Below are 13,499 nucleotides of genomic sequence, written 5' to 3' on the forward strand. Positions count from 1 at the left end.
TGATTGTTCCTTAGATTATCCTGCACAAAGTGTGTGCTTCGATTTTTGATCCGTCAAAAAACATGGCCGCCGTTACTTAAAATAGAACATAGGGGTCAAATGCAGTTTTTGGCTTATATCTCAAAAACGGAAGCATTTAGAGCAAATCTGACATGGGGTAAAAATGTTCATTAGGTCAAGATCTATCAGCCCAGAAATTTTCAGATGAATAAAACAAACCATTGTTGGGTTGCTGCCACTTAGTTGGTAATTTTAAGGAAATTTTGCAGTTTTTGGTCATTATCTTGAATATTATTATAGATGAAGATAAACTGTAAACAGCAAAAATGATCAGCAAAGTAAGATCTACAAATAGGTTAATATGACCAAAATTGTCAATTGACCCCTTAAGGGGTAAATGTCCTTTAATGACAATTTTTCACAATTTGTTCATCATATTTGCTAACTTTAAAAAATCTTCTCCTCTGAAACTACTGAATGGATTTGGATGAAACTTAGCATGATAGTTCCTTAGATTATCCTGCACAAAGTGTGTGCTTCGATTTTTGATCCGTCAAAAAACATGGCCGCCCTTACTTTAAATAGAACATAGGGGTCAACTGCAGTTTTTGGCTTATATCTCAAAAACGAAAGCATTTAGAGCAAATCTGACATGGGGTAAAAATGTTCATTAGGTCAAGATCTATCAGCCCTGAAATTTTCAGACGAATAAAACAAATCATTGTTGGGTTGCTGCCACTTAATTGGTAATTTTAAGGAAATTTTGCAGTTTTTGGTCATTATCTTGAATATCATTATAGATAAAGATAAACTGTAAACAGCAAAAATGATCAGCAAAGCAAGATCTACAAATAAGTTAAATATGACCAAAATTGTCAATTGACCCCTTAAGGGGTTATTGTCCTTTAATGACAATTTTTTCACAATTTGTTCATCATATTTGCTAACTTTAAAAAATCGTCTCCTCTAAAACTACTCAACCAAATTCAACCAAACTTCAATGATCTATATGTCGGTAACGCAGGTTTTATTTGAACTTGACCTCATTTTCACAGTCCATTGCTAAGTTTTAAGTGTTTGTGTTTTGGTCTCATTTTCTTTATTTATAAACAGTAAGTCATATATATTTGTAATATTGAAGAACTGTTAGCTGTACATGTTTGCCTGGCATGGTCCAATATGTTCAATAAAGCATTGTTTACCAGGTGAGCGATTTAGGCTCTTGAGAGCCTCTTGTTATATAACTAGAAGCATAGAAACTGTATGAAATAAAAAGTAAATGTAAAATTTAACGGTACAGAGAAAAGCAATTGCATTTGAAATTCTTATTTTATAAATGCAGCAATCGGACATATTAGGGAGTCAAACGAAAATACCGAACTCGGATGAAAAAAGTTCGACGATAGGTGCCTAAGCAAATGGCTAAAACAAAAGCTAAAACACATCAAACAAAGAAATAACAATTGTTGTATTCTTTACTTGGTATAAATTTCAAAATCCTTATATTTTATTCATTTGTATTATTTTTTTCTAAAAATGACATTTTACACCACGATAACATGTGCTTATTGGCAGTGACGGATTTTATAAGTACAAACTTAATTCAGCATCGAACAATTAGCATTAGAAAGTGTTTGTCATTCATCGGAAACTCTTTTATTTCATTTTTATCAGCTATTTTGTATTATACATGTATGTTGCTTGAATTCGTTTTTAACATTTGCAGTCTTCTTAAAGATTACTAGTAATTTTGAAAACTATTTATGTGTCCATACATAATGACTGTTCACCACTTGTTTTTCACTGATTCGATTTAAGTTTCCATCATACAAAGATATACAATGGCATATCTCTGAATCTTTAAATAAAGGATATAGTTAAGTTTGTTTCATATCTTGACTTTCATCTAAAAATTAACAATGAGAGTTGGTTGAAAACAAAATTTTACAACAAAAGACATTTTTCAGCTTTCTGAGTGTGAACTTTCTATTTATATAGCAACTCTCTAGCGGCGCATGCATATGGAGTACACGTTTCCCAGTTGATATCATTTCCGTAAAAGAGAGAGTGTATACTATTGTTTGTCCTAGGCATGGCCATGGCATAATCAATTTATTTTCAACACTTAAGATATCATTCGTTCGAAGCGCTTTTCTTGATTTAACTTTAAAAGGAACTATTGAGACCGAGTATTTGAAGCAACGGATGTATAAGAACCGATCAGTTGATGGGTATAACATTAAAGGACATACGATAAAAGCCAAATACATCTAAGTAATTACTACATCTAAGTGTATTGAAGCCTTAGTTTCTTGATTATTCATAAATCTATAAACAGACATTTCTTATCTGCTGTAAACGAAATTATCATGACAAATACAAACCGTGCACCAGATCTAAAAGGTTTCAAAAATTTTGCTAATTTTACAGCAATGGTTCAAATGATTTTCGTGTAATTAGAAACTGGGTGACATTTAACAATGAAACTGAGAGTGTAAGATGGTTAAACTTTCATCTGCATCACAATGATTACATCACCTTGACACTTAGAACAACAAATGGAGCTTTGAACTCTATTATTAATGAAACGGATGGGTTTCTTGTTGATCTGACTCCTCCTGAGCTGATGTTTATGAGGGATGGTACTGGTGACAAAGAAGATGCTGAATTTCAGGTAGGTTCTTTAACTTCTTGTTTGATCCATTCTGTAATAAAATGTCAAAAGCTAAGAATATCGAACAACGAAATACAACGATAAGCACGTAAAAACGTTGACAGTCTTTATCCAAGGTTAACGTTTATGTTAATACCATATGGGCATATGTTTTATAAGTAATACAATTAACTAATCTAGCACTTTCAACATTCATTCCTTAAAAGTACGACATCTTGTTATTTTCACTAATATACGAATAAATTGAAAACATCTGAATATCCCTTACTGTCCCTTTTTCTAAACTAATGTTTGATGTTTCAAGGGTTAATTAAGTGATTTTCATCACTACGTGTCCGTCTGCCAACGCCTTATTGCGTCCGTTACCTTTTACAAACACTTTCTTCTCAAACACTTCAGGACAAAATTAAACCCATTTTGGCCACAATCATAAATATGGTATCTAGATTTGTCTGATGAACCCGCCTGCCAACCTAGATGGCCGACCTTGCTAAAAATGGAACGAAATCAGGATAAAATGGAAGTCTTTTATTTGGAAAAGCGTAATAACTCGAAAAAATATAACCTGTTTAGTAGGTTGAGCTCCATCACTTGTCTCATTAAGTCAAAACTATCAAAGGATTTTTAAACCGCTAAATGATTATCAGGACAACTGCTACAAGTATATAAAATAAATGATAAAGATAAAATAAAAAAATATAATAGATAAATAGAAACTTGGAATTACAAAAAAAGATCAGAAAAGCCAGATCTGCAAGCAAATTAAATATGCTGATATAGTTGGTAGACTGACACTCTTTATTGGAGTGGTAACACTTAAATAAGCATTTGTGTATCTTCTTTTGTGTTTTGAGCAAAAACTGAAAAGAAAGAAAGAAACTTAAAAGAAAACAACGATCAACATAAAAGAGATTTTGTCATGTATTATATTCTTGTCTACAAGGAGAGTGTTCTTGTTTGAATATGTAAAGATACCTAGGTGAGCGACGCATGTCCTTTAAGAACCTCTAACAGTATTTGCTTAAACATTCTCGTCTTTGTAGATGACTGTAATGAGATTTTTTAAAATATAATTTAGCATAATGAATACATTAATTTTTTTTTGGAAAAATCACATCTGAAAGAGTGTAGTAAGACCACTTATATATGATATAGACAATTCAAACTGTCTATGAATACTTTTGGATCTTTAATAAAGAGGACTTTACCCTTCAACAATGCCATTGTTAATGTTTTTTTATGACCCATATATGGGCATTATGTTTTCTGCTCTGTGCGTCCGTTTGTCAGTACGTTCGTTTGTCCGACTGTCCCGATTCAGGTTACAGTTTTGGTCGAGATAGTTTTTGATAAAGTTGAAGTCCAATAAATTTTAAACTTAGTATACATGTTTCTTTATGATATGATCTTTCTAATTTCAATGCCAAATTAGAGTTTTATCCTATTTTTACGGTCCACTGAACATAGAAAATGATAATCCAGATGGGCCATATGTGTACTAGGAACCCATTCGTGTTTGTAAATGTTAGTAGCTGTAAACCAAGCTGTCTTTTATTTTATACTGGACTAGTTTCTTTGTACCAAAAAGAGAAAATCAGATTAGATAATTGAAAATTCCTTTGGTTCAATATTTTTTCCCCATATATGAGAAAATATTTGAAAGTTGGAAAAAATAGAATAACACGATCGTGGTACATTAATTATACGTAACCACACAACGTACTAAAGCCAAAATAAAGACGTTTACAAAATTTCTTCAGTGTGATCTTCAACTCAAATGTTCACAATCATCAATATTTATCAAAATGAAGTCCTAATAATGGTTATATAAAATAAATAACGTAGTTATGATTAAAAAGGTGTACCTATATTTCATAAGTTTTGTGTAATTTACAGTCCAATATGACAGCATTATCAGCACGGTTCAAGTTTATAGATGAGGAATCAGGCATCGGACAAATTAAAGTCCAGATTTTTCAAAAACATCATGGAATCAGAGCACAAATTTTACCAGGTATGATATACAATTTTCTGCTTTGCTGCATTTTAGTCGTTTTTTTTTAACGAAACCATAGCAAAATGCAGGCAAATATAAAAAAAATGTTTATTACTTTTGCATGAAATTAAAGATTAAGAAATATGTAAAGTATAGCAATACTTTTCGATTTCCTGAGCTCACGTGAAAGGTTCAGATTTGATTTTGAAGTATGTTGTCTGCAAAACTGCTCCCCTGAAACTAGAATTAACGAAATGTTTAATGTTAAGCTGTTTCTAAAATGAATGCTTGTCTGCATAATTTACACCATGGGTTTCTTACATCATGTATTTTAAGGGTGCTGTTTGTCGCTAATTATATTATGACTTTCACACTGATATATAAAACTAAATGCTCTTGTTAAGTGCATTTCCTTTTGCCTAATATGCATGTAAGTAGTTGTAAGAGTAAAATATTTAAAGTATCATGAATGTGGGGATTTCAAGAACTAAGGACCAGTTAAATACAATACAGTTATGTAAATGTTGTTAACTTAATGAGACTTATATGATATGTTATTGTTTTAGTTAATCGAAGTGAATGGATTGAAGTTCCAGATGATGAATTAGATAGTATGCATTTTACCGTACCTGGTTTGTCTCTCAAACAAGGAGGATTCTACAGTATGAAAATAGGAGCTATAAACAATGCTGGCATGATTGCAACGTTTGAAACAAATGGTGTTTTAGTTGATACTACTTCTCCAAAGGTTAGTAACGTTGCACAGATTGGTAGCAAACCTTTTCTCCTTTATTATTGACTGGTCCAACGGATTTCGATTTAAGGAGAATTAATTTTACTATAACCCTTATAATGTCTTAGACGTTTTCAAAAGTAAAATAACGAAAATGCTAAACTACAAGAAATGTTCAAAAAGGTAATTATTTTTTACACAAAATTTTCTAAAAATGATTAGAATAGGTGGTCCGAGACCATAATTAATTCTTAGTGCATTTCTTTTAGAACATAAATGTAAATTTTAAAAATCCCACCTGCGCTTTCTCAATGAAAATTTACAGTATGTTGTGCTACTTTTGGGACAAATTATATCAAAATTATAGAAAACTTCATCGGCTTTAACTCAAAATATGGACAATTTTATTTTTGGGCGTCTTGAAATCTTTTTACAGCTTCCGAAGTGCTAATTTTTAACCTTTTTCAGCTGGACCAAATCACTACTTTCCTTTAAAATTCTGGATCCAAATTTTTTTACAGTGTTATTTAACCCCCCCCCCCCTTTCTTGCAATTTGAGGCATAAAACATGGAGAAATAAATCCGGAAGGGGTCTACAAATATTGGCAAGTAACCCACTGTCAACACTTGGTACTATATTTGTGGACAGCGAAAATCAAGGGACGACAATTGTGGTCTCGGACCAAGTTTTGATATTTCAAAGGTGTATTTTCTACAGCCAATATGATTATCACAATGATAATGAAAGAGCGTGCAATAACCTTTGTATTGATTATTTCCTACCTAAAAAAATCGTCCTTTGACAACAAAGCATGTAATGCATTGAACACTCTCAATGTGATAATATTCTAATTGTCATATTGGTTTTTTTTATGTATGTCAGTATGAACTTATGAAAAACACATTTATTGTTGTTGATTTGTCTTTTGAAACTCTTATCATACTTCATATCTATTTTTTATACAATATGCCTGGAATGTGGCGTCTCATCTTTAAACTTTTCCTGTTTAAATAAATTCAAAACTAAATTCAAAGTCCATGTGCCCTTCTGTAAAATGATACTTTTCAAATTTTGACTTATTCAACAAGAAGTGTCTTGATCTTAACCAATTGGCATAGATGCCGATTATTTTGAAACTTTCTGTTAGTTAACAATGAAAACTATTAGAATTATTTTAATATGTTAATTCAATCATCACAGATACATTGGCTGCGAGTGGGTGAACTTGTAGGTGATAGAGAGGAGAGAGTCAATGGTTTTGTGTGGCAGGCAGATACATCTGGAATTAAAGCTGCTTGGGAAGCTGTTGATCCGCAGTCTGGCATAAAAGAATATCTGGTTGCAGTTGGTACCCGCAAAGGTGATTATTCAATTAGTAGGTTAATGCAGTTGATAATTTTTATCTTCATTCAACGAATAAGAAATATTCTTGAAAGGGCAACTTATCAAAATTGATAGTTCATTATAATTTAAATCTAAATTAAATTTTCATGACTAAAACATAAAATATAGATGACGTCACGGTCAAATGACACAATTACGTCTATGAGTTGATAGTAAAACAAATGTTCAGCTAATCATACGACGTGTTACATCCAAATTTACATAAGTGGTGGTAATATAAGTTTATGAAAACTATGATATATCCTACATAAATGAATCAAAATTACAACTTCATATCTATTTTGTCAAAAGGAAGGTGTGAACTACATTTCAGTGTACATTTATATAATTTGAATGATTATGTTCATATGTATAAATTGTGTCACCTTTTTCGCTGAGGATACATATGTTATGAAATAGAAGTTTATTCATAGTTAAATTATTTTTTTGTAATATTATTGACACTGGAACATACCTTACTTGTCCTGAAAGAACACACAATGTATAAGGAAACAATACAGGAAAATAAACGATGTGATTTATTATAACAAAGATGCTATAAGAACTTCGGTTACGTTGACAAATATGATAAGTTGCATATAAATTATAGTATCTTAGGATTCCTATAATCTAATATGATACTGTCTACCAGAGACGGGTATAAAAACTTTAATGTATTGGTAGTAAATGGTTCTTACTATCACGATAGAATATAGGATAGATTCCAACTTGTTAGCAAAGAGAATTTTATAAGGAATGAAGATAAGTTTTCTCCCGCTTCATGAATATAAAATCATTCCAGGAGGAACAGATATTTTAAGTTGGAAGTCGATAGGTACCAGAAATGATGCCTACATTAATGATATATCCCTAATCTTGACGGATGAGGATACTAAATTGCCATTATACTATGTGACAATGAAATCTGTAAATGGTGCAGGAATAATCAGTGAACCTGTTGTATCCACACCTATCATTGTAGTGGATGAAGATCAACCTGGTATGTATAGCAAAAACTATGCCATTTTTCAAAACAATGTATGGTTTTGTATTCATTATTGTATACTACATATCTAGTACAACCAAGTGGTTACATTGATGACTTAAAACGTTTATAGTTAAGGTTCATGTTATGAAAATCCTAAGATAATATATCCTTTTGTTCGTAATTTTTTTTTTTTATTAAATTCACTTCTTATAGCAGTTGATATCCTCGTAATAATCTTAACGTATTGTTTTGCGCTACTGCCTGGGGAAATGAGAGACAGTAAAAAACTGGATACTGGAAAAAAATCATCTATGAAATTAAATACAGTACTAGTTACAGTAACATATAATGTATGTTTTAATTGCTTACAACCCGTGTCCACCAACAACCATTTTTTTTTTAAATAAGTGGTGAATGAAACGATTTTGTTAACAATCAAAAGTTGAAAATATCAATAATCTCTAGTTTAGTAACTTTTACCTGAATAATCAAAAGAATTCTCTTATTTATGATTCATCCCTTGTTTCACATTTAAAACTATAATTCATCATAGGGCAACTAAGTTTCTATTAAATTTTAGTTTTGCATTATTGCAAGGTAAAGACTCATTTTAATCAGGAAATTCCTTTTGTTATTAGGCATTGTAGTAGATGGAACAGACAGCTCTTACACAGTTGGAAATGATATCAACTACCAGTCTGATACATCTACAGTTTCAGTACAGTTTAGTGAATTTACCAGCCACTTACATGGTGTTATGTCCTATGAGTGGTCAGTAGGTACAACACCATCAGCAGAAGATGTTCTGTCATTTACCTCTCATGGAATTGTTCATAAAGAAGAGAAGAATGTAAAGGGAGATGGTAAGGATACTAGATTTTTACTGAAATAATTGAAAGATATAACTATATTTTGAATATATTTATCAAAGAGATATTCAAATTCAGCGGTTAAAAACAAACAAAACAATTAAAAAAAATATATACAAATTACCGAAATCTAAGGAAAATTCAAATTGGAAAGTCCCTGATCAAAAGCTGAAACACTTCATAAAATGTAATGGCAAAGGAGAAAAAATACAAAAAGACAAAAGTTCACCATTGACACAACATAGAAAACTAATGAATAAACAAAATGAACACTCCAATAACTGGAGTGATTACATGTGCCTTGGAACGGTTGAAAAATACATTATTTTGAGTTTTAGGCCATGAAGATGACAACATTAATAGTTTTTATGTTAATAACAAAACTAATTAAAAGATAAAGATATATATGTATTCAATATTTTAATTATATCTAATCTTATTAGCATTCAAATACTTGTTTACTAATGTTTTCATCTTTTATTGTGAACAAAAGCATATGATGCAGTAGAGGAAGCTTGTATTTATGTATTAAAATGACAGTTTATGCAGCCTATTGATATTGTTTTACATTTTTTATGATAATTGTATATAAATTATCAGTATGTACATATGAACTCAAAATATTTTGTCAACATATGATTTATTGTCTTCGAATACATTTTTATATGGTGCACTGAAGCTGTAAACTTACTTTGAAATATTATCTTCTTATCTCTTTTATTTTGAATCCTTAAAATTTCTAAACAGGATTAAGTCCAATGGTGATCCGAAATTATTCAGATAACAAGTGTATCTAAATGCAATCGCGTATTTTTTTAGGAAGCATTGCATAGTTATTTATAACTGCACTTTTAAAACAGACAGAAATCCCAATATAGAGGTTAATTTAAAAACAATAGGAATGAAATGTTATACTGTTGGTATTTGACATAACATAGCAGAGAGTTGTAAGTCCTTTATAATACCAGAGCTATGCAACTATGGTAAACCTAGGATTATTTTATGACCATCTAGATTTCATAGAAACATTAAGATATAAATTGAAGGTATTCAAATAATGTGTGCACTACCCTATCAAGAAATTAGTTGCACTATACACATTTAATTCCATGATAAACGTATTATTGAGAAGAAAACTAACCACCAGCGTTAAATTGATGTAGACGTTAGCAACTTTCATTGTTCATTTGGAAAAATGCATTTTTTAAAATGTTAATCCATATTTAGAAATTTTGCAATCTATGGTATTATATTTCTCAATTAATAGCGCTTTAATGAAACAACTGCAGTGACACATTACGGATATGTTATAACATGTAATAGGTAGGTGTACACATAAACAAATTTAAGAGAAATGCAGATGGCCTTTCATGACCTTGTTGGTTGAGGATATACTGCTTTTCTTAAGGAATCAAATCCGGCAATTACATACGAATTCATTGTTATTTTTAACCCGTAAAATAAGATTTCAAGATAATGATAATGCAGATGAAAATTTATGATTTAATTTTTAGGTGTGACAAGTGCTGGTTTTGCTCATACAACAGTACAATTAAAACCAAATTTAACTTACTATACTACTGTTAGAGGAATAACAAATGTTGGGAATGTACTGGAGTCGGTATCTGATGGATTTACTGTTGATTGGTCACCTCCAACTGTTGTAATGGACAGGTATACAGAAATGCGTTGTTTAAGATGGATTAAGGTTGATTATAAAGTTATTCAGTCTTGCAGATAATTTCCTGACTTTTCCACGACAGTCAATGAAGATCTGTTCTGTCTGTTTGGACTGTTCAGTAGTTGTTATAACTTTTACAAATTAATAGCATACTTAATTGACTGAAGAGCAGATAAACTGACTGAGAGTGAACTGTGAAGTTAATTGTCTGTAAAATACCCGAAAAGTGTATCTAGAGCAACCAATTTTAATCCTGGAATATATGATAAGCTTCGATACAAAATGTATTTTGCTTTTTTGTGTCTTATTATGGGAGCGTGGCTTTGGGTCTTGTAAATATGAAACGTATGTCTTCTGACGAACACAATTTTATTGCTGGTATCAATTACAAGTTTGTTTTAAAGTTTTTAACTAAATATATTTTATACTGGTATCGAGTTCATAATGGATGGGTACATTTAACACGTTTGAACCTTATATATTCCAAACAAGCTCTGTATCACAATGCTTTACTTGTAATAGACGGTAATGTATATCTAAAGACTTTGTCTGATGAATTTATTGTCAATGTGTCAAATCTATCTTTTATAAATGACATACATACCTCAAATTTCAGATGGTTTTATAGGCGATCTAAAACTATGGTAGTGTTTAAACATATCTTCAAATTGAAAACAAAAAACGTTTAATAAAAGCTTAAACTTTCGAAAAATGTATTGAATCGTTTGTGTGTCTAGCAAATTATTAATTGTTTGTTGACTTTTTTACAGGCTGACTGATAAAACCTCTTCAGAGAAAAACATAGCAGCAGGATCAACCATGTATCAAAAAACACAAGATACTTTATCTGCAATGTGGCATTATAATGATACAGAAAGCAATGTAAAAAGAGCATGGTTTTCTGTTGGGACATATCCTTATGGCAGTGATGTAAATGAAAAGAGAGAAGTAAACATTTCTTCCACACTTACTAGTTACCTGCCATTGGCATCTGTGTCACCAGATCTTTCAGGTATCAATTAATGTACAAAATTAATAATTTTCATCTCAGAAATGATGTTTGATGTATTTTCTGGAATTACTTCCAAGAATACTCAGATTTTTAACCCAGAACATATCTCATTTAATATCATTACTTAAGGACTTGGGACCATTTAACATTACTTTTAACTAATTGTTTTAATAAGAAACAAACGGATATAATATATTGAGTGGGGTGTTTTTTCATGTTGTAAAATATTGAGAATGGAAATGGGGAATTTGTTAAAGAGACAAAAACCCGACCAAAGAGCAGACAACAGCCGAAGGCCACAAATGGGTTTGCAATGCACCTGTAGGAATGATTCAGCTGGCCCCTAAACAAAAATGTATACCACTTCAGTGATAATAGACGTCCTACTATACTCCAAAATATACACAAGAAACTAAATTAAAAATCATATAAGACTAACAAAGGCCAGAGGCTCATGACTTGGGACAGGCGCAAAAAGGGATCTGCTTATGGTATCTGCTTATGATACTTTCAATGTTACTTTAATCACTTCTCTCTTAACAGCAAAAAAGGTGTTTCTTTTGTCAAGCACATTCCACACTAAGCTGTATCTTTGACATGACCTCACTTTATTTGAACTCCAGAAAAGTTTTTAAGGATGCTTATAATTGATTAATCAAATATAGAAAGCAGAGAGGGCATCAGTCACTGGTTTATATAATAATAAAAAATCACACAAAACAAACTTCCTTTCATTTTTGTAGGAAAACCAAATATAATCAGTATTTGGGCAGAGAATGAAGCAGGTCTTATTGGACACATTGCATCAGGAGGAGTGATATTTGATACAACATCACCAGGTCCAGGTGTTGTTAAATGTCCAGAGTATGTAGGGGTAAGTCATATATGCTTTTAATGTTCATGCAACGTATTTCACCAATTCAACATGTTGTTACATATTCAGAGTTTTTTTTTTTAAATAACTCGTATTGATATTGTGATGTTTTAACCAAAACTCTAGCAGAGTGTGTACGGATATATAACGAGTCGTTTGATCTGTAATTTTAAATATTTTGTCAAATTCGTGATTTAAACATTTTGAATGAACATGAATCTGTATGATGGTGGTACATGCATGGCATTACATAAAATAAAATTGAGAATGGAAATGGGGAATGTGTCAAAGAGACAACAACCCGACCAAATAAAAAACAACAGCAGAGGGTCACCAACAGGTCTTCAATGTAGCGAGAAATTCCCGCACCCGGAGGCGTCCTTCAGCTGGCCCCTAAACAAATATATACTAGTCCAGTGATAATGAACGCCATACTAATTTCCAAATTGTACACAAGAAACTAAAATTAAAATAATACAAGACTAACAAAGGCCAGAGACTCCTGACTTGGGACAGGCGCAAAAATGCGGCGGGGTTAAACATGTTTGTGAGCTCTCAACCCTCCCCCTATACCTCTAACCAATGTAGAAAAGTAAACGCATAACAATACGCACATTAAAATTCAGTTCAAGAGAAGTCCGAGTCTGATGTCAGAAGATGTAACCAAAGAAAATAAACAAAATGACAATAATACATAAATAACAACAGACTACTAGCAGTTAACTGACATGCCAGCTCCAGACTAGGATATATCATGATTACTCTGTCAAGGCTGTTTGACTGATTTTCAAATTTCCCAAGCGAATCAATTCGTTTTTGTTTCCTCATATTAATTGTTTTTTGAGATTTGTCGTAAAATACTATTTAAATGCAATTTACACAACTTGTCTACACAATATGTTGTAATTTATCCTAAGGCCATAAGCGATAGATTCAAACAGAACATATAGAACATTTAGCAATAAACAATCTGGTTACTTCTGCATTACTCCTTCAAGTCAGGAATGTAACTGTTGTCATCCATTTGTTTGATGTGTTTGAATTTTTGATTATGCCATTTGATTAAGGACTTTTCGGTTTGAATTTTCTTTGGAGTTCCGTATTGTTTTGATTTAACTTTTTATATGATGACTGTAATACGTTTGATATATAAGTGAATTTTTAAAACAGTTACTCAACAAAACATACTACTTATTTTTCTTTTATCTGGTACCTTAAAAACTAATAATTCTTCATAATATAAAATATATCCTAGCGCGTAGGAACTATTTTGTTTTAAACACGTACT

The 13,499-nt window shown here is 31.4% G+C and overlaps 1 protein-coding gene across 1 annotated transcript in view; it reads left to right on the forward strand.

The window, feature by feature from the left end:
• The first annotated feature begins 1,179 nt into the window (after nucleotides 1–1,179).
• The window catches only part of LOC139483070 (uncharacterized), a 64,316-nt gene continuing 51,996 nt past the window's right edge, over nucleotides 1,180–13,499 (forward strand). The window contains exons 1-10 of the mRNA XM_071267098.1: nucleotides 1,180–1,205; nucleotides 2,431–2,674; nucleotides 4,571–4,688; nucleotides 5,237–5,418; nucleotides 6,605–6,764; nucleotides 7,590–7,787; nucleotides 8,414–8,638; nucleotides 10,159–10,318; nucleotides 11,096–11,337; nucleotides 12,081–12,211. Coding sequence (XP_071123199.1) covers nucleotides 1,180–1,205; nucleotides 2,431–2,674; nucleotides 4,571–4,688; nucleotides 5,237–5,418; nucleotides 6,605–6,764; nucleotides 7,590–7,787; nucleotides 8,414–8,638; nucleotides 10,159–10,318; nucleotides 11,096–11,337; nucleotides 12,081–12,211 — 1,686 coding nt within the window. The remainder of the gene's footprint in view (nucleotides 1,206–2,430; nucleotides 2,675–4,570; nucleotides 4,689–5,236; nucleotides 5,419–6,604; nucleotides 6,765–7,589; nucleotides 7,788–8,413; nucleotides 8,639–10,158; nucleotides 10,319–11,095; nucleotides 11,338–12,080; nucleotides 12,212–13,499) is intronic.

This window comes from Mytilus edulis, chromosome 7, assembly GCF_963676685.1.
Source record: "Mytilus edulis chromosome 7, xbMytEdul2.2, whole genome shotgun sequence".
Taxonomy (NCBI): domain Eukaryota; kingdom Metazoa; phylum Mollusca; class Bivalvia; order Mytilida; family Mytilidae; genus Mytilus; species Mytilus edulis.